General features: G+C 36.6%; 1 protein-coding gene and 1 long non-coding RNA gene across 5 annotated transcripts in view; one reads left to right on the top strand and one right to left on the bottom strand.

Moving 5' to 3' along the window:
• The first annotated feature begins 421 nt into the window (after nt 1-421).
• The window catches only part of LOC136774711 (diacylglycerol kinase eta), a 48,418-nt gene continuing 26,445 nt past the window's right edge, over nt 422-22,394 (top strand). For all 4 annotated transcript variants that reach the window (XM_066729142.1, XM_066729144.1, XM_066729143.1 and 1 more), the window contains exons 1-3: nt 422-711; nt 1,489-2,200; nt 2,288-2,401. In XM_066729142.1, coding sequence (XP_066585239.1) covers nt 1,982-2,200; nt 2,288-2,401 — 333 coding nt within the window. In that variant the 5' untranslated portion in view covers nt 422-711; nt 1,489-1,981. The remainder of the gene's footprint in view (nt 712-1,488; nt 2,201-2,287; nt 2,402-22,394) is intronic.
• On the bottom strand, nt 2,411-6,542 carry LOC136774714 (uncharacterized). Its single transcript, XR_010822836.1, has 3 exons — nt 6,409-6,542; nt 6,026-6,321; nt 2,411-5,913 (listed from the first exon to the last, which is right to left on the bottom strand). It is a non-coding gene; the product is annotated as an uncharacterized lncRNA (long non-coding RNA).

The following is a 22,394-nucleotide window of genomic DNA, read 5'->3' as shown; positions in this document are numbered from 1 at the left end:
TAATCGATTTTCAACAATGGAAGGTAAGCTTATACCTGTATTAAAACTATAATTATATAATCGTACCAAATGTTACTAAATATTTTTTGAGAGTATTGTGCGTCTGGCTATATCCAGACTGTAACTACTGATCATACATATAAAACAGTGCTACATAAAACCTATAAACTTGATAAAATAGTTAATCGAATTATTAAAATGGGATATATAAATTTAAAATTTACTTAACCAATGATTAATAAAAAAACACTTGTTAGCTATAAATACGCAATTTTTGCACAAAATCATTTCGCTCGAACATCCCTCTGAATTTAAATTCAAAATGGCGCCACCAATAGTGTAGCGTGGAAGCAGTAGTAGCAGCACTTCTTTCATCGTTTTCATGGTTAGGCTGGTTATACCGTTCTTGGTTTAGCTTGATTCTTGGTCCGGTCAGTTTTGGCTTTGTTTGTTGAGATAAAGATTTTGACAGATTCTTAGTATTATTTTGGTTTAAATAATAAATCTAAGTTCGGTTCATCTACAGTCTTAATTCTTTCAATAAACAGTGAAATGACTTCAAGGTATAGACAATCTACATTGAAATAACTAACTCCTATATTCGATATTTACTCATGGGAGTATTAGTTACCATGGTATTAGAGTTGTGTGTGTTACCGGCAATAGGATGAAAGTGACGTTACTCTGCCCCTATTTCGCCCGATAACACAGGTATGGTATTCTTTCCATTATTCATATTTTAAGTTTACAAATCTTCTCATATCGCAAACCCCATTGTCAATTCTGAAATATATATTTAGTTTTAATATTGATTAAAGTATAATAATTTCAATCGATATATCTGCTATAGAAAATTCATTCGAACCTTACAGTATAGGTACAGTGTATTATATATAAAAATACCCGTACCTTTTATCCGATAAAGAAGCTCACCTCCAATGTAAATACTTTTTAAAGCGTAGAATGTAATTTAACATTACCTTTAATACATTGATTTAAATATATATTGCTGCCTAGTAGAAAAATAAATAACATATATTTAGATAATTGTAAAGCTCATTGGATACACGCTTAAATTATTTTTGAATTAATTTCAATATTTTACAACAATCGCGTCTATTAATACCAGTTTCTTTTTACTTTTCAATGTTTATAAATATTACGCAGCATACACGAAAGTAGAATGGGAAGCGGATATTATTCACTGATTATATATTGTTGATTTTATTCAATGAGAAACTCGATAGGATTTTTATGTAAAATTCGTGAGCTGTTTGAAGATACTTGGAAATTTTACGGTTGAGCGTGAAAAACATTGAATAAAGACAAAAAGGAAGGCGAAAGAAACGAAAACATAAACGATAGACCGTCATTAGAATTTCAATGTAGAAATCTGTGTTCGAATGGGTTTAAAGCAGCATAAAAGGATTTTGCGATGGAAATAAAATATTAATACCATCCTTTCTTATTTTGTATCTGTTTATATAGATAATATACATAGTATACACAAAAGTAAAATCGGATTACAGTCGAGTTTACTGAGAAAATACCCGATACAGTTTTTGTAACAAGTTCCTGCACCATCCAAAGATACTATAGAAAGTTACGTGGTTGGCGCGTAAAGCTTTATTAGCATCGAAGACGATAAAAAACACGAAGAATATGTGTTCGAGAGCGTTTAAGATGGAATGAAAGAATTTTAGGAAAAGGCTGCGCAAAAAAAGGACGGATACTAGGAAAAATTGTGGAGCCACTGATTTTATATTTGATGTCAGAATTAAAGAAGATAATCGGAAAGACAAAATGGCGACTTGGACGAACTAAGTGATTTCCATCGGCAATTATGCTATAATATGTTTGATAGAACATAATCGAGATATAGTACGCAAGAAAGGGAGAAGAGGATGGGGTAAAATCTAAGCGAGGAGGATGGAGTCTTTGAAGAGGAAAAGAAGGTAGCAGAGAGCGTTGTTGGTAAGGCATGGAGGGTTCGCAAGGTGAAGACGCACCGTTGCAAGAACATCGAACGGATGATGCTGATAATGGAAAGAAGTTTGAGAATGCAAATGGACACGGCAGTTCGTGTCCAGATGCGAAGGTTAAGGCGGACAACGTCGAAAGTTCCGAGAGCGAAACGGAAACGGAACCGGCAAAAAGTTTTCACCGCAGGCTCAGCACCAACGAGGACATCAAGAACGCGGTAAAAACCTTTTCGTTATTTATATCTTCTTTACTCGTCGGATAAACTTGTTGTAAATCGTTCTTAACGTATTTTTATTGTCGTCAGACTTGCTGCACAAAGGAAGGATACCTGATGAAGCAAACCTGGTCATTTCAGCGATGGAGAAAGCGATTTTTTAAACTGAAAGGACGAACGTTGTACTACGCAAAGGATTCCGGGGTAAGCTATTACGTGTTGATGACTACCACATGCGTGATAGTCTGAAAAAACATATAAATATGTTATATAAAATGAGCTAGTGATTATTTGTGTTGAATTCACTGGTTCGTATATTCCATTCATGAGATATTTTAATTTCCAGCTGCAAGTAGATAAATGACTGTTTATCTTTATGCGTAAAGGTACTGTACACTACTTCAGCCAAACTTACGTTTTTATGCAATTTCATTTGGATATATATATATATATATATAGTGAACGACTGGAGGAAATAGTATACATTTAATGGTGTTTTGGAAAGCCCCTAAAAGCTAGAAGAATATGCAATAAAAAGGAGAGGATTCTGTTTTAAAAACAGAGGAGGTTGTCGTATGTCCTCCAGCACACTTTTCAAGGTCAAACCAGTGATATCGTGTCAAGTCCCCCTCAAAGTCAAACAAATTTTATTTGAAACATTTTTTAGTAGTGATTCTGGTTTGGGTGTTGTTTGTCTGTAACGTTTTAAACGACACACCCTGCATCTTGGCAATGATTTTCATTATTCACCACCAACCACTGTTTACCACTTTTCGATGGGTCGAGGCGGGTTTGATCGTCCATTAAAATTTGTAAGACCGAAGAAATTGCAAGCTCCATCACAGATGGAAAATTATTATTTTCAAGCTCTGGAATTGTAAAGAGTTGTAAAAGTGGGATTCTCTTTGAATAGCTGTTTCATTCAAGACGAACGGTCCGTAAAGTAGGCAGACGGATAAACGCGAGTTAAAATAGTTGGCAGAAACCCCTTCATGTTAATAGGTTCTTCGTGACAAAGCTGGGAAAGTTTTTCAAGCATTCTCATTGTCATAGCTTTCAACACGCTTTTAAGCTTAAAAGGCAAGATCTATCTACTTCCCTTTTCTAGTCTTGGCATTTTAGTAACGGCTCCCCGGTATTTCTACTCGTATATCGAGAAAAGCTCGTTCAAGCACTAGAAATACTTTCTCACAATTAAACTCGGCCGAAGGCTGAAAGCTGAATGCCAATTGATCGAGCTGTGCACAGTGGATCCATCAAATGCGCCAGCTTTCATATTATACAAGTCTAGTTTTGTTTAAAACTGATCTATTTCCAGTTTGTTTGACAGTGATTAAATTTATACAATTGCACTTTCTGCATTATTTATTATTATATGCAGTATGGAACTCTGGTTTAGCTTAAAAATAAGTTGTAGAAAAAGGAGATTTGAAGGTCAGCGTTATGTTTTAAATGGAAGCTTCAGCTTATAAATATGGAATTCAATAGAGCATATATAGTTTTGAATAAAGTATTGTTAAGGTGTGAGGGGGTTGAAAATCAATAACTACGGAGATATTTTAAAAGGAATTGTTATTTTAAGCGATGCGACAAATGGTTGATAATAATGGTCAACTATTAAACGACCCAGAGCTCGTATCGAATGCACAGGTCACCATTTGGAGCACATGGTCTAAAATAACAGTTCTGTTTTAAATATCTCTGTAGTTATTGATTTTAGACCTTCGCATCTTAATAATCTTTTATTCAGAATAAAGACTCTACATTTAAATAGATTAAGTTGACTTTCGAGTCCCCTTTGTTCTTCCACTGTATGAGAGGAAAGTTGTATAAAATAAAACATTTAAAGTGGACGAGTTAAAATAACTCACCCTGCACAATATCATAAACAAATGAAATGTATTTAAATTGTTCAGTGTAGAGATAATACGTCTTTTTCTCTTTCCTTCAGCATGATTTTATCAAACCTATTCATTGGTCGGCCTTTTGTCGATACGTTTCTATCACATCTCCATTCACTTCTTCAATCAACAATTCTATGAATCGACTCAGATAAACTGAAACCTTTAACACAAGCTTGTGTAAAATTTTGTTATATACAGGGTATCAAGTTGCACTAATTTCACCTGAATATTTGGTAATTTCGCTCAGTTACACGATAGGGATATAAAGGTGTTCTAATTCTCGAAAATCTCCTATACTAAAATTATAATACCACTAGACAATGCATTAGAGGGTATACCACAGAATCCTGCAAGAATCTCATTTGGAAGGCTTGACGTTCAATTGAATACTCTTAATGGGAAACTGACTTTAATAATTCCATGAGAACGCAAATCCCGTTTTACATGGCAATACAATAAAATTGGAAGATAACAAACATTTTAAAAACTTTTTAGAAAATATCGACATTACATTTTCTTTTTTTTTTCACCTTTTATACCCACGACCATTCAACCAACTTAATTAAAGGAAGCGTATTTGTCAAAGAAACACAACAAAATCTTTTCAGAGCTTTTATCGTTTACTTTGAAAAGCCTTGTTCCACTCTTATACTTCTTTTTTATGGACAGTCAGCCGAGTAATAAGAATCCTTGTCTATCTTTAGAAACCTCCCAAGACTTTATCGATGAGAAATGGTAATTTTGAAGAATGCACTGAGAAAGCTCAAATTTTACACGTTAATTAAAATGTAAAGCATTTTTTTAATATATATTTTAATTGTGTGTCACACGTGGTACAGGGAACCCTCGCGAATTCCAATTCCCCGTTGATAAGCCCAAAGCATCAATAATGATCGTTCAGCATCCCTCTATCTAAATATTCCACGAGTTTCCTATGAAAATATTTCACCTTGAATTACTTCAAATATCGTTTTTCAGCAAATCTATTTACCAATGTTCACCAGTGAGTCAAAAGGAACAAGGGAGTATCGACAGAGACAATTTTATGATAATCTCTCAGTCACAGTATAGAAATATATTCAAGGGAAAAAAATTGTTTAAAAAACAAGAAAATAATTTGACTTCTCTTCGACCAGTGCTCAAGAATCTTAAAAAAAAATAGAAAATTATCCTTAGGGAAATTTTGTCTAGGATCAAGAGAACTTTATTCGTTTTTATGCAAAGCTAAAGAGTTTAAAGGTGCCGTATACGAAACATCGAAGCACGATTAAAATATGCAGCAATATTTATCAGTTTTCTTTTCACAAGAATCCCTCGGGCCACCAGCAGAGATTTTTTATTTTATTCTCCATAGGGACGCATAGACTAGACTAAGTGCGCTCAAAGCACACTTTATTTAGGATCGTTTTCACAGACTCGTGCGGTAAATTTGCTTAGGGCTCCACATCGATTCTTCCAACTTACAGCAGTCTCATCTTCTCACTAGCATTTCTCTGTCCCTTAAATCCACTTGCTCTCCACTCCGCAGTACGATTCTCCGATTACTATATTTAATTTCTATATATCCCTCGTATCCTTTTCTATAAACAAGAAAGCACCGGCTCTCTTCCACTTGGTTTAGCAAACAGAAATTTACGTCCAACAATTTAAATCATTTTTCAATATCGCCCGTTCCCAAGCATCGAGCTTGTCCGGGGCATTCTCCCCTCACGCTTCATTTCATATATCCGATGGAAAACTGGGGAAAATATGTTTTATGGAATTGTATGGGTCAGCATTGTACTACGTCGGACCAAGGACTCGATTGGAATTCTGTAAAAATAAAAAGCGATATTAAAATTGATCCCGTCGTTGTTCGAAGGTATTTATAAAACATTAGATAATCACGGTTGTGGTACGTGGAAGACCCAGAAAGTTACTTAACATTAATTTCCTAAAAGTCGATGTGCTATTTCAGGTGGAATTTGCGATATGGCCTGTCTGTCAACACCTTATCATGTCCTAGTGCAACTTGCACGCTAGGGGGTGTGTTCCACGAGTCAAACATTAACGACTGGCCGCAAACACGACTTCGCATAAAAGGAAATTGACTCTGAACTTTGACATTCGCCGCTCCTTTACTACTCTCTCTCTCTCTCTCTCTCTCTCTCTCTCTCTCTCTCTCTCCCTCTCTCTCTCTTTACATCGCTCGTGTTCTCCAGCGGCTCGTTCTCCTCTCACCTAGAAAAAAGAAAGCAAGTATTATAATCCAAGAGTCATCATGCTGGATATTCCAGGCTGATTTAATCTCGTCCGTATATAAGCTACCTTTTCAATCTACTTGGTTAAGAGTTTTGCGCTTGGAACTCTTTGAAAGTCTCCCGGAGAGTTCGATCGACGAATGATGTTATTCTCGCTGTGGGAGAAGAAGGCGAAGGAGGATTGAAATGGAAGAAAGGCTTTCCATCGGAGGCATGGGGTTTGTGTGTAGAGAGAGAGAGAGAGAGAGAGAGAGAGAGAGAGAGAGAGAGAGAGAGACGAAAGGGGTAGGAGAAGCGGACTGGGTATTGAAAAGAACTGGAAGCTGCGCAGAATCCCTTCGATCGTGTTAGGAACGGAAAGAGGCTGCTAGGAAGTGCGAGAAAGTCGAGCACGTGCTAAAATTCGCGTGCTCTCTCTCCGTGCACGTGCTTTCCCCTCGAGCTGAGCGGAATAATTAATAAATGGAGTCACCTACGCACCAATACCACCTGAAAAAGCGTACCCTAATACACCGCCTTGTTTCATCCTCCGGATAAACCTTGCCTCTGACCGTAACACATCACGCCTATAACGAAAGCATCGAGCACATTCGCTATATATACATTATATATATACCTAACTCAATTATAGCACGTATTTGCGTGTGAGCTTGATTAAAAAATTCATCCCAAAATGCTGCGCGTACCTCTGCTCCAGCCCACACATTTTTTGCCTGAAACACGAGAGGTAAGTAGGTTGAGTGACGTCACGGAGAACGAAACGTCCGGACGAGGGCTGTAATTTACTTATTGTTTTTAATTGGCACGAATTCCTCAAAGACTTCTGCCTGCTCTGAAATATTATACAGGACCAATAAATTATCTCTGTAAGAACAGCAAAGCATATCCGGTGTAGACACAGCAGCTTCGTTATATCGAGGAGCAATTATCGTGACTTTCAAGAGGCTATAATGGATAGGCGCACGATGGTGTAAGACTATTGCTATGGTAAGGGAATCGTAAGAAGATGATATTTCAGTGAAAACGCGACTTATCAACGTCGCTATAATTAGAAGACGCGCATTTGTCGTGAAATGACAAGGGGAGATATGAGACACCGCGAAAGGAGATCGGGTAATTTACTTTAATCCGAGCAAGTTTCTTATTTAGGGCGAGAAGGTGATGGATTATATCGCTGTTGGCAGGATAAGGGATGCTTGGATCCAAAGTTACGACGTTTCCGTATCAGTTGCTCATATATTTTGCAGCTCCTATCAAATAATTCAGTCTCTTGGCTGGCTTCGGTTTCGCGTCTATTTACGCTATGATATTTAACGTTACGAGTCAACCTAACGCGTATATTCCCGTTTTAACCACTTACCTCCTGTCCTACGGGATATCCTTCTGTCGATCTTTCATCGTCCTCATGCATTAATCAGCATTTCTACTTTTAACATTTAATAGTCTTAGTATGCAACTTCCTTCCCTCTAACCAGCCATTTCTCAATACATGAATCAATTATGACTCGTAACCAGCTTTATTGGATGTCGAAAACAAATTGCGTCGAGGATTTTGTCTGCATTTCGTGCTTATTATAACCGTTTATTTGTGACGATAATTTAATCATGTATTTGCATGGAGTCTAAAAGATTCTACATTTTTTTAGCTTATTAGTTTAAATTCTTCTTTTACTTTGGGACATGTAACAAGGAATTTTTGTAGTAAAAGTGAGGGATTTTAAAATGGAATTGCTCATTTTTATAAAACAAAATTATATAAGCTATTCAAAAAAGCATTTATTGAAAAACCTACCCATATAGCACACTTGACTAAAAGACACCTAAAAGATGTCTTTAAATTATTTCGTTCTCTATATGGATAAAAGACGAGTTTTTCCATTAAAAAATTGCTTAAATCATTTATCAATTGGAAAAAAAGAAATTAAACTTATAAAGCTAATAAAAAGTATTTTACGGTTTTATTCATCATTCATAGTTTGCAGGATTATCAATATGTCAGAGTAAACTTGAGTCATTAATATGATAAAAATTAAATTAAAATCAAATATATTTGATTGCTCCATAATAAAATAAAGATAAGAACTTTTGTTAAACAATTTTTAAAATTCATTTAACGCGTTCTTTCGAATCTCTTACATAAAATAAGGATCAAATAGTGTAGGACGTTTTCAATTTATCATAACACTATTTTTGATTATTTTAAAAATTGCAATACCAAAATAGCGAAACTGACTCTTTAATTCTAGTTTAGTAATATAGTTCTAATCTTATTAGTCCAGGACTCGTGTGCTGGCCCAATTTTGCGAGGAAAGTTTAATAAACGCGTCGTAAATTACTCCATTATTACTAGTTCGTGAACAAAGGAAGAAAGGAACTGTTCATATCTCACCCCTCGTTTGTCTTTTGTTACATCTCTCTTTTTCTTCACTTTTTTCAATCGAAACAGACTCCCATTACCAGCGCAACAACTCGCATCGGTAAATTTCAATCGCGCAACCCTTCACATTATTCATACAGGAAGGATGCATCTACGAGAGAAAAACTTTGCTCTCGATCATCTCACGTCATTGGAAAATTTCCTTCTTACCAAGAGTCTCTTCCCTTGTTTCGACAGGAATTTAAAAAATAAGTCAAAAACTGTTCACTCCATTTGCAATTGAATTTTGAAGCAGGCCGACGAGGCTTTTTTGGAAGGTTATTTTTCGTAGAGCGAAAAGTTTGCGCGCGCGTCTGCTTCGAGTTTAGCCGAGGTTTGCCGAGGATTGTCGAGGGTTAGGCTAGTACCGACAGAGACAGATATAGTGGCAGGCAGACAGGCAGGACTAGGAAAGAGATTCAGCAGCTCACACGAGTCACGTCACACATTCACACTCACCCACACAGTTTCAGGGAAGCAACGGAGCAACCGGTCGCCAGCAGCGCCACTCGCCAGTTCAGCGTTCAGCTGCTTGACGATTGGACGGGGGAGCCACGCCGGACGTTGCAGTTCGTCGTGGAGACGGAAAAAGGAAGAGAGAGAGAGAGAGAGAGAGAGAGAGAGAGAGAGAGAGGAATAGGTGTGTGTGTGTGTGGAGTGGGGAAAGAAGGGAGAAAGGGTAACTACACGAGGGGCGGAATTTCGAGGAGGGGGGAGCATGCAAAAATGTTCGCCGGTTGGCGCGAATTTAGATTCATTCGCGAACACTCGTCACATCTACTCGACTCGTCCTAACCTCGACAGATTTTCTTACTCTGCGAGACCCACGTTTCCACCTGCGATACACTCGGTTCTTCTTCGCTTCTCCCGTCTCTCGGCGAAAATAAAAGGATCCGGTAAAATTCCTCCTGTTTTTTGCTCTCACCCAGTGCCAATAACCACGCCATTATTTTCTTTTTAAACGGAGGTTACTCGATCTTCGTTACAAAATTCATCCGGGACGTCGAGTTTCGAACGATGGGTTTTGTAAGATCGGTGAAGCTTGATGGATGTTTGTTAATTAGAATTTCTTAATGGATTTGACGAATAGACCTGTATCGACCTATTTCGATGCTTTTGTTTTATCGACTGTATTGGATCAGTGTGTCTGCCGTGTCTGATAAAGTTTCGTGATTTAACAAAAAGTTTTCCCGGTTGCGCGATAACCAATTTGTATTTACGGCTGTTGCACCGATACAAGAAGCAGTCCCGTACACTCGTTTTGTTAGTTTTCTATTTCGGTCTGCAGTTTTTTTTTTTTTTTTTTTTTTTTTTTTTTTTTCAAAGGTGAACACGTGCATAGTGTTGAATTCAGTAACACAGTTCATTGGAATTGGTAAATGGGAAGGGAGAACTGTTGTGTCTATAGAATTCCTCCACGAGTCTACGAACACCTTGAAAAATGAAATATATAATAGAGGGAGGGGGGGGGGGGGGTAAGGAAATTATTGCATTAAAGAATTTTTTATTACATTATAAAAAAACAATTATTATTGGATTCAAGAATCACCATTGAATTCTTGTTATCTCGTACAAAGCAATTTCCATTTGCACTAAAATTTCGATAAACTCCCTGTAGTGTAAGCACTTTAAAAAAGATTGGCAGTAGATGAAGAGGGGCAGGAAGGAGAAGGAAATTACTATATTCCCGAGAACGCGCTCATTTTCTGCTTTATAAAAGAAAAATAATTATTAGCAAATTCTATATAATCGATGCCCCTGCTTTTTATTTATCTCGTACAAAGCAATTACCATTTGCACCAAAATTTCGATAAACTCTCTCGATCAATTGTCTTAATTGACTGTTTTTCAACGACTGAGCACCTTTGATCCTACTCGTTAAACGAAATGGGTTTACAGGAAGGGTTTTTAACGAGGGGATGTTTTTTTACGGTTACACTTTGTGGATCGATGAGAAAAACATTGAATGTAATTCGTTAACGAGGATGACGTTATTTGTAAGAAACTTGACGAGTTGGTTTATGAGACTATGAGCGAGCAGGAAACTAGGTCTTCGTTAAAGCCGGTTTTGATTTTCGTGGGGGCATAGGTAATTCTGTAAAAGCAGGCCGTTAAACCAGTTTGATAAGACGAGCGACTAACCTGGAAATACGAGGAAAAGGTCGAAGGGGACTCAAAGCGTATTCGCGGAAAATTAATGGTCCGTTCTAGCCGTGTTCATTGGGTTAAACGGGTTTTCTGTTTTTGGTAAAGCGTTCTTAAATAGTTCCCTGTCTGTAAGCATCGAGTGCCCGGTCAACCGTATCGCAGAAATCAAAGTGCCGTAACGAATCACCAAAGGATCCTCCAACCATTTTGGCTCGAGCACATGTTGCGACCATCCCTTTCCATTACTCTCGTCGGTATTGATTTCTAAAAACCAACAAATTTATATATAAAAAATTCGACTTTTTGCATCAAAACTTTTTGTCCACAATTAATTATTCCAGTTTATATACACGCAGCGACCATCCCTTTTCAATACTTTCGCTGATATTGATTTCCAGAAATCAACAGTTCTTTGTCCATAAACGAGTAAAAACCAAACTACGATACACGAAGAGAAACATTATTTTGCATTAATGAAAAATGTGTATAAATTAATTACACTCAAACATAAAAATAAAGGAATCTTTGGTTATGAGAGTAAATATTTAATTATGAATAGTAAAAGTTTAAATTTTCTTTAAAAAAATAATGATTTATCTAGATGTATAACGTACAAGATGAAACGAAGAAGCTAATTTCAGAAAGATAAATATTAGATTCTGTATTTCAAATATTAAGATATTATTTTCATAATAACAGTTTAATAATGAGCTATTGTTTGGTTACTGCTTTTACCAGAAACTAATTATTTTAGTTTAAGTACATATATCTCAATTATCCACTACCCATTAATCTCATCAATATTAATTCCCAACAATCACCAACTCTTTATTTATTAACCCGAACAATCCAACTGCAATATTAAAAGCTTTTAGTAAACATTCCCTTAAATATTTTATCCGAGCTTAATCCACGTATGAGGCCGAATGGCTTCTTGCGAACTCTGTAGATAATTTATAAGCAACTATTGCTGAGAGAGGATCGTAAAGGGATTTTATTGTTATGGCCATAGAGAGATGGTTGGAATGAGATTTATGTTAAGTTGGAAACGTGCGTCTCGCAGCGCAGAAAAACTCCAGGGAGATTTTCGTGAGCATAAAGTAAATGCGAGCTTTTTGTCTTGTGCAGGTCTGATAATACGTAAGAGAGATACAAAGAGTTTTCTTTGATAACAACGAGATTGATCAAGAACAAGAAAAACACACGAGTAGATGTTACAAGAGAGGAGCCAATGCACGGTAAACGGTGCTTTCGGACAGTGATAAAAATATGCTATATCGAGTGAAACGTTTTCTCGAATCATTTTAAAGTTTCCCACACGATTCCAAATCGAGCTGATAGATGCAAAGAGTTTTCTCTGATAACAACGAGATTGATAAAGAACAAGAAAAACACACGAGTAGATGTTACGAGAGAGGAGCCAATGCACGGTAAACGGTGCTTTCGGACAGTGATAAAAATATGCTATATCGAGTGAAACGTTTTCTCGAATCATTTTAAAGTTTCCCACACGATTCCAAATCGAGCTGATAGATGCAAAGAGTTTTCTCTGATAACAACGAGATTGATAAAGAACAAGAAAAACACACGAGTAGATGTTACGAGAGAGGAGCCAATTCACGGTAAACGGTGCTTTCGGACAGTGACAAAAATATGCCATATCGAGTGACAAATTTTCTCGAATCATTTTAAAGCTTCGCACACGATTCCAAACGATCTTGCGCGAGTTTAAGAAATTCGGCTATTGACTTTCAAAACTCGATATTCGCTCTCGACGAGCCAAGAGTGCTTTGTTCCACAACGCCTCGAGGACTTTATGGTGAGTAAAACACACGAAATCGATGTATCATTCGTGAAATATTTTCAGGCCATACCGACGAGATTGCGAAGCTATTAGCCTGGCACGGAATAAATCAATAAACTCGTAGTTCGGTATTGACTACCATTAGAATTCCTCGGATTAATCTCGAGAATGAGAGAGACGAGTGATTTTTATGATTCGTTCTTGTATATGGTGAAGGTACAGAGGGAGGGAGGGGGGGGGGGGGGGGAGAATTAATACAAAGGAAGAGCAGTGTGATTCGTCGCAATAATTCGGATCGAGGAGTATCGTATGGGCTTTCAAAGTTCTGCGGAAGCTTATCCGGGGAAATCTGAAATATTCAATCCGTACTATCGCTGGGACCCCGTTTCGATGCTATATAGTTAAGATTTGGGAACAATTCGGTTAGAATCGTTGCTGAGGATCTTTCTCGTAGAGGGGGAAAAAACGCCATTCGATTTCCTCTTGCCGAGTGGAAGCACTTAACTGACACGTCCATCCAAAGAAAATGGCTGTCTCTATTTTTGTAACGCGATACCAAAACGATTCTCTCGTCCCAGCGAAACTCGAAACTTAATTCTTAAATGACAAGGAAAATGGAAAGTTTTCAGTGTAGTTGACGTTGAAGATTGCGGGAAAAAGCTGGTATGATATTTTTGTAAGAAGTATACAAGTTCTATGAAATGGGAGAAGAGCGAAACTTTTTTCTTTTTTAGTTTAGATAAATAAAGCCTAGTGGAAGCAAAGATTCTGGCAAAATTACAGCATCTCGATATTCGTAGAATGAATATTTTTCATGATTCCCCGAGGATTTGTCCGGAGCGCGTAAACGAGGATCGAACTTTTTTCCAAAAAGTCTGCTTGACGGGGAAACCTTTTATTTTCCACGACGCAAGATATTTTCGGATAAATCTGTCAGTGAGATTCTCCGTATCTCGGACATTCTACTGTCAAAATATTCTGCGGCGAGAGAGCGATGCTTTTCCCATGTGGATTTTATTATGAAGCAAAAAATGAAGTACTCGAGAGCGGTCAGGGGGCAAACACGGGAGCTTTTATGTTTGTTGTATTGTTCGCTGGTACGGTGGAACGGAAGATTTTAATTGAAAATGCGAAAAGCGAAGCTGATATGGACAGGTGATTATTGCAATTGCAGACATCAGTGGGTGTAGGTGTTATGTCACGGACTCTTAATTACCAGATAAATCATCTTCTTCCACTTACCACGGCCGAACGCCCTTAGCTCTTTTACTAAATTGGTAGTTCCAAAAATAAACGAAAACTGCATTCGATTCATCGAAATCTAAAATTATTCTATAAAATACCATACAACGAGTAAAATATTTTTAAAACTCTAAAAATATTACTCTCAAAACCTTCGTACACTAATGCTTTCAATCTCCATGTGGATTTTATTGTGAAAGAAAACAAACAGCAGTTGAGGACGGTCTGGAGAGAAATGTGGGGCTCGTACTGGTCGCGCGTTGCTCATTGCTGTAATGGAATCTAATTGAAAAAGTGAAAAGTAATACTGATCTGGGTGGACAGGTAATTGTAGCGAATCCCCCATGTGGTTTTTATTATGAAGAAAAATACATATAGGGAGAGGGGTTTGTGCATTTGTTTTGTTGCGTTCGTTGGTATACGACTGGCACGAAAGATTTTCATTGAAATAGTGAAGAGTGAGGCTGATTCGGAGGGACGGGTGATTATGGCAATTATGCAAAAGGTTACGAGTATAGAGATTGCAGCAGAATAGGGAATACATATTGCGTTTGTGGTTGAGCAGTTTGAATTTGGACGCTCGTTGATGTGTAGGTCGTGTCATCGGCTTGATTATACTCGAAGCTGACGTGCTCTTGCTAAATGGGATCCTTTAATTATTCGACACAAACATTGGAATCGCACGCACGAGCTGCTGACCCATCCGAATTTCGAGGGGGCCTGTAATTGCCTGCTATGTCACAGAATATTGCTCCTATGGAGCTCTGAAAATCAATGATTAAACTAATCTAAAATTTATGCACAATCTCTTACTGAATTAAACTCTTGTACACCAAGAGGAAATTCTGTTAAAAGTTAACGTGCCAGTCACAGTAAGAGGGCTACATGCTGGAATTTGAAGAAAAATTTCTATTTTTTTCATGTCAATTTCATATTGGAATAATAATCTTTTTAATATTGCACGGAGCAATTTTCGCTGATGAGTTCGTTAAGACTTGGTAATTCAGAGAGAAATTGTCGATGAAGGAATAAAAAGAATGAGGCTACTGTATTACTTATCGTTGCACAATTATTGCACGTAGAAAACATCTGAGAATCAAACATAAAAATGCGATTAAAACAATTGTAAAACGATTAATTTAAATTCAAGATTGGTACACTGCCACGCACACATACTTATCTAGCAAGGGACAATTAGCCGAGTAGACAAGACGTAAGACTGATGAACACGACAACCTAAGCTCCAATCTCATCAAGGATGAAGTTTATAAAATCACATTTTTAATATGGAAAGGTATGTAAACGGAACATGTATAACTTATAACAAGTATATACATATATATAAGTCATATGCTTCCGTCACTATTATAAAAACATACTCAGCATTTGCAATTTATTGTACGAGTCAATTACGTTGCTCAAAGCTTTATCATACAGCTGTGTAGGGGTAGGAATAGAGAATTTTTCGTGGTGAATTTTTAACATTTAATGTGTTTTCCCAACGGAGCCATGTAAATGTGATTTATTAATGTAAGCGCTAATTTTTTGTGTAATTTGTTTGCCAAAAATTGTGGGAGTTTCTCTTCGTGTGCGTTATTGAATTTATAAGTCCCTCGTGATCGCTGCAATAATTGTTTCATCGATTAAACCAGCTTTCAGTCCATCATTAACGATTGTAATTAATGGATAATTGTCTTTCAATCTATTTTCAGTCGCGATACGGATACTGTGATATAGCTGAGTTAATTTTGGTTTGATTGGTCAAAAGAGCAAAAATAGTGTGTAACTAAATATCAGCTTGTAAAACGGTAACGTCAAATATTAGTATTTCATTCTGCGCTAACAAATAATTGAATATTCATGTTTCGGTAACTATAACGATACTTTAATCGCAAACCGGTAATTAATTGTTATCAGTCTTAAAAATTTAAAAAGGCAGTGAATTTAAAATAGATAATACTTATGAAACTTTCATCTGTAGAGTTATATTAAAAAGTTTTCAAAGATTACTGCTTCAGTGTTTTTTATTGGTTGAGCAACCCAGTGGTATTATCGTATTGATCATAAATTGCAATTACTATATATATATATATATATATATATATATCATTAATATACAATGCGCGAATTAAATAATGTTGAATTCGTGCAAATTATTTAAATTTTATACCAAGACACTTTACAAATGTTTTCTTTTCAAGCTTCTACTTTTTTATATTGTTGTGATTAGTTCTGATTAATCTCGAATTTTATATACCACAATCAAAAGTAATTTTTTCATCCACCTCAGTTATATCGAATATTTGTACAAGTTTTATCAAAAACATTCTTAGTTTGAAAGACAAAATTGAAGTGTTTACTTCAACTACAATAACTTAAACAATCCTCGCAGCAAAACAAATTTTTTTATACAATTTTTTTACTATTTTTTTACAAATTCTCCTAATAATTTCGTTGTTTCTAATACACAAGTACGGATGCTGAATTTGTTCTCAGAGTCGTAGTGGTGGATTCAGATTCAGTAAAGAACTTTGTACAACTTTTTATTCGACTTGTACAATTTGTCCTTAGGATCTTCTATTGAGAAAATGTTATCGTATCAGTCACGAGTGTCAATTCCAGGGAGAATTTCATTGCGAATTTTGGCAGACAATTTTTATCCAGAGACTGTGTTAACGACCCTGCTGATACTAATTCCCTCAGACACAGTTTTGTCGTCCCATCACGGTCCAAGGATCGAGTAGCTAGATTTTTGTGCTTTATCGCCCTCTGCTGGCTCGTTACTGGTCGATCCGATCTCTCAGGAAACTCCGTATACCACCACCACCAGTTAACTATATACTCCTCCATTCCCATCCAAGTATTATCTCCCCGATTTAAACAAAATTTCCATTAAGAAAGTTAAAATTTCGACCCTAATAAGGAAGAACGTAAACTTTCTCCAGCTTCGAGTTTAAAGAAAATTTCATTAAAGCGTAGCATGGATTTTCGAAGAGGAAATATATCCCGTTAAAAGATTTTTCGTGTGAAATTTGAGAAAGCGTTTGACTCCTTATTGCAGAAGAAGGTCCATTTTATAATCGATTGTAGTCGCGTAGCCATGGATACGAACGCTTGAAAAAAAATTGGACTCTTTGCTGAAATACGAGGAGTAGCGTCGTGTGTTGGGGGAAGTACGCGTTTCTACCTTTTTTTAACTACGTATCCTTTATCAAGCACTGAAAGTTCTACTTTAATCGCTCTGACATTTCGTTCACTGAAAATTCTTTGTCGAGCCATCGTGATTTTCGTTATCCAATTACTGCCTTTCTATCCATTGCTCTTTCACGATTATTACCGCTGTGCGAACTATTGTGCAAAAATGTATCAACGCTTATTGGAATTTGCGGGGTTTTTCGTCGTTGCCGCAAACGGCTTTGTGGCCGAACATTTGGAAAAATAACTTTTCGCGCGAGGGACCGAAAGAACAAATTGGGAATCTCTCGTAGGATTTTCATTTGCTGTAACAGGATAACCAGAGTATATCTGCTTAAAGGCTAAACGCCTTTTTCATTGCGCGACAATTTTATCCCGCGGTCGCGCGTTTTTCGCCCTTCTCTTTTTCTCCTCTCGATACGTAAAACTGCTAATGCTCGACGTCTTTCAAAATTAATGAAGCAATTTATAAGAATTTTCACTCTCGAACGATGGAAATTACGCAACTTCCACTGACTCTCATCCTTACCGAAAGAATAATCTTCGCTGTATAAAGCCCTTTCGGCGACGATCTGGAACTCCAGGCAGTAGTTACGCTGTAATCTAAATAATAATAATGATAATCATAAATTACGACCATAATAAACTAATATATTGTCAAAGTTCGAGGAAGGGAACAGAGATAAAATTATTACACCGTAGCATTAATAGGGTAGAGTAGCTGGACAGTCGTTCAGCAACTCCATTCGAGAAATCTCTGAGATAAAAAGCTTAACGTGGTAGCGAGAAAAATTTAACCTGGACATTTATTACGTTTCAGCAAGAACAATTAGTTGGAATAATGTCACAGCCAGATAAGGAGTGTGAAATGAATGCAATTCACGAGGATGGAGCGTTAAATTTACTTGCTCGACAAACGTGTATTATAAAAGAATTGCGTTGAAAATGTTTTACATTTATTTCGCGTAATTTCTTTAATCGCGAGTGATGTTAGAGTGACAAGGGAGGAGGGGGGGGGGGGGGAGGGTATGTGTACACCACTGGTGACGAATATCAGAGACACGCGAATAGATGGGAAGCTTCCGGCGGATGTGGCTGAACGAAAGGAAGCTTAAAAAGTCGCTCGAATCTAATGCTGGGGACGCAAACCCTCGGTGTCCCTCGGGACTCCGGAATAGAAGCCCGCAATTACGGATCACCACTTTATATAACTTATGCCCTCTACCACAATGACCCGCTTTTACAATACCACCCCCGTAATATCCAATAGGCCACGGTAAATTTCTTAACCCCCTTATTATTATTATAATGCGAACCCTTCTCTGTCCAACCCTGGAATCATTAAAATTTTCATACCGTAGCTTAACACTAAAGCTTGGGTTAGCTTTGAATCTATTATTAACATAGGAAATTTTGTTACGTTGGATAATGCTCCTTTTCAATAATCATAATAGTATAATGCTGCAGTATGATAAAAGAGCGACGTGTATCAAATCATTTAAATTGCGATTATACTATCCAAAGCTGCAAAAGTTAAATTAAATTCATAATTTTCAATACGACTCGCTTCCCATCCACGTTTAGCCCTGTCCATTCAGTTTTATAAATCGGACGAAACATTTCTAATTCATTGGTATATACTTGTAGATTTAATAGTATATGCTCACACGTTTTTAAGTTTTGTTTTTTTTTTTTTTTTTTTTGTTAAATAAAATTATAAAATTTTATGGAATTTCCTAAACACAACTGAATTATATATATATATATATACGGGTATCCTGCGAACGATGGTCGTGCCAATACCATTGGATAGAAGACAAAAATCTAAGTAAAAAAGTTCTAAAAACTTTTTTGCTAGCACTCTTGCTTAAAAAGTTATTTGCAATTGAAAATTCTCGATTACAGTAGCCTCTCTTAAAGAGGAAGATTGTTTTGGTCGCGTTAAAAGGCCAAAAATGCTAAGATTCTGTGAATTAGAATAATAAGAAAAACACAAAGCCAAACATCCACTTGAGCCTATGTAGCGATTGAAGGCCGCTCGACAGTTTCGAGTGCAAGCGCCATAAAAACAATCAAAACATAAACACTTTCGAGAAAAGCTACAAGCTAAGATTGAAACTTTTGCAACTTTCATTTAACAAATGAATTATTTATATTTTTGAATGGTACGTATTTTTATTATGAAAATGAGTCCAAACGTGATATAATTACGGCTATTTTTAGCGATACTATTAATCAATTAAAACTTTTAATTAACTCTAGAATTGACGTAATTATGTCACGTTTGGACTCATTTTCATCGTAAAAATACGCACAATTTAAAAATATAAATAATTAATTTGTTAAACGAAAGTTGCAAAAGTTTCAATCTTAGCTTATATATGACTTTTCTCAAAAGTGTTTATGTTTTGATTATTTTTATGGCGGTCGCAGTCGAAACTGCCGATCGGCCTTCAACCACTTCAATAGGCTCAAGTGGATGTTTGGCTTTGTGTTTTTCTTAGTATTCTAATTCATAGAATCTTAGCATTTTTGCCTTTTAACGCGACCAAAACAATCTTCCTCTTTAAGAAAGGCTACTGTAATCGAGAATCTTTAATTTCAAATAACATTTTAACCAAGATTGCTAACAAAAAAATTTTTAGAACTTTTTTACTTAGATTTTTGTCCCCTATCCGATGGTATTGGCATGGCCATCGTTCAGGGATACCCAGTATATAGTTCCTTGGTATAATACAATTAAATATACACCATACAATTATTTAATTAGTTTAAAACTTTATCATTCCACATTTACATATTTTATAACATTACTGAAGTGGCCCTGCAGTAAGATTATCCATATAGAATATATTGATCTAATGGTTAGAAACATACACAGACATAACTTTGTATAATTATTTACGTTTGGTTACCATGTGTAAGCTTCGCTAATATACAAAAGCTTCTTAGACCTTATTATTGATTGATTCACACAGCTGCTGCTATGCATAATATTATTCACGATTAAAAATCGGATAACGAGTGTATTTTGGTCCTTTCTATTCTTCGCTTATCGATCATTCGAATTTATATTCAAAGATCGCAAGAAAGTTCTGACGATTTGTATTTTTTAATAAACTTACGTAACCGAATGACCAAGATTTTGAGAAACCTGCAATCCCCGTAGTATTATTATACCCGACGTAAATTTATTATTACATAAACGTGGAAGGAGTAACATCCGATAAATGACAAATTGCATAACGCAACAGTATATTTCCTCGGATAAATCGCTGTGCATTTGTTGATAAAGGATCACGTTACGGTAATAGCGAAGATATCAGTAATAATGGGCTTCGCGAAGCTTCATGAGTGAATTTATTAGAGAATAAACGTTACCTCCTGACAAGCAATACAATTGTTTCTGCTACACAATGGAATTTTACGTACAGAATCGGAAGTTTAGAATTTCACGTAATGAAAGGGTAGACCGATGGAAATGCTGCTTTTTCAAGAGCGAAGAAGGGAAAGAATGGGTGGTGCTACACAGGGGTTTAGGAAAATTGGTCGAATTGTGAGAGTAAGGATCGGAAAGAAGTAAATGTAGGCTGAAAAGGCAGATATGAACTAGACGTCGGAGAGAAGTGAATAATCTTGAGTCAGGGGTAGTATGAAGGGAGAGCTGTATATATATATATATATATATATATATATAGTATATACCATAATATAGGATGGAATGAAAGGAACTTGTGAAAGGGAGCTGGGGTCTTTGTGGGAAGAGAAGAAGAGAGATGGTATGTAGTGTATATATAATATATACTGTATATACATATATACTAGGTGGCGCATTTCAAACACTCAAGGGCATAAATGTAATGAAATGTTTATTTCGTTAACTGTAAGAAACGTCAATTTTTTCTACACAATTTTTCCCAAGCTCCTCTCTATTTGTATTCAAAGGGACCTCGAGAAAAAAATTAATATCTTTTAGATTTATTAAGATAAATAAATTATGTTCCAGCTCTGGGGCGTCTTAAGTGCCCCACCCTATATATATATATATAAGGAGGGAGAGTAGGATAACGTTATTCGGGAGAGAATCCAGCACGTAGATTGCATTGGGCTTATATCTGCCTTCTGGCATAAATATATATATATATATATATATATACTCACGAAAATGCATAAAGCCACCGACCCTTTATCGCTCCGTTTTATTGCATTTCCCTTGCTCCTCCCTGCTGTCCTATCCTCCCTCGCTCATACCATATCGACTCGGATGTTTTCGTCTTAACCTTCCCACCCTATTCTCCGCACCTACTTCCGGGGTACCATACATCTTCATATAATTTTCCTACACATATCCGCCTGTCACGAGACATTTTATTCCACCCTCTTATTTCCTATTGTTCTTCAAGTATTCCACCGTAAAACTTTTTTTCCTCCTTCAACAAACCCCCACTCTCTCCCCTACCTTTCATCCAAAAATTTCACTCAACGATTCTCTATGTTATCCTTGTGCAAGAATTTCAATGGATATAGAAAATTTTATCAATGGAACTATTTCTGAGGAAATGCACCGTTGAACTCTTCGTCGTTCGGTTCTGGCATGCATCTCCTGTTTGGGGAAAACCTTCTCTTCCACGGATCTATGCGTAAGAACTCGAGAATGCTTTATTGAAATAATACGTCGATATTTTATTACAGTGTTAACTTTCCCAAAGTTTCCCAAATCCATCGTTCCATTAATTTTTCTCGTTCGTTCGTCGTCGTCCTTTAATTTTCTATGTAGTTCCAGCCGATATTACCGATCATTCGTGATTCAATATTTACTGACGCAACGATAACAAAGTTAAGTCGGCCGAAGCCACTGAAGAATAACCAGTCGATGAGATAGATTCAAGAGGATCACGGAAGATGTCGTCTGGCGCTTTACCAAAACATTTCACTGATTGTTACAGCTGTACAATAGGACATTCGTATCTCGGTTTCTCTCGCATAGTCGTGCTGTTCTCCAATGGGACTCTCAGGAGTCTCCGCTATCATCCTATATATACGTACCTCTCATTCCCCTCAGCTGATTCCAGTATTACATATTGCTTTATCCGTCCCTGTCATTTGTCTGCACTGTTTCTCCATCTTCATCTCTCTACTCTTCATTAATGCAATAAACAAGAGCTTTTCATACGCTTTGCTTGACTTTCTTCTGTGCAAAGATCACCTTGATTATTTAAATCGTTCGATAATGCACATTCAAGAAGCG

This window comes from Prorops nasuta, unplaced genomic scaffold (genome assembly GCF_024137725.1).
Source record: "Prorops nasuta isolate Cenicafe-Biocafe unplaced genomic scaffold, Cenicafe_Pnas_1.2 PNAS00006, whole genome shotgun sequence".
Classification (NCBI taxonomy): domain Eukaryota; kingdom Metazoa; phylum Arthropoda; class Insecta; order Hymenoptera; family Bethylidae; genus Prorops; species Prorops nasuta.
This window is presented reverse-complemented; position numbering and strand designations above follow the sequence as displayed.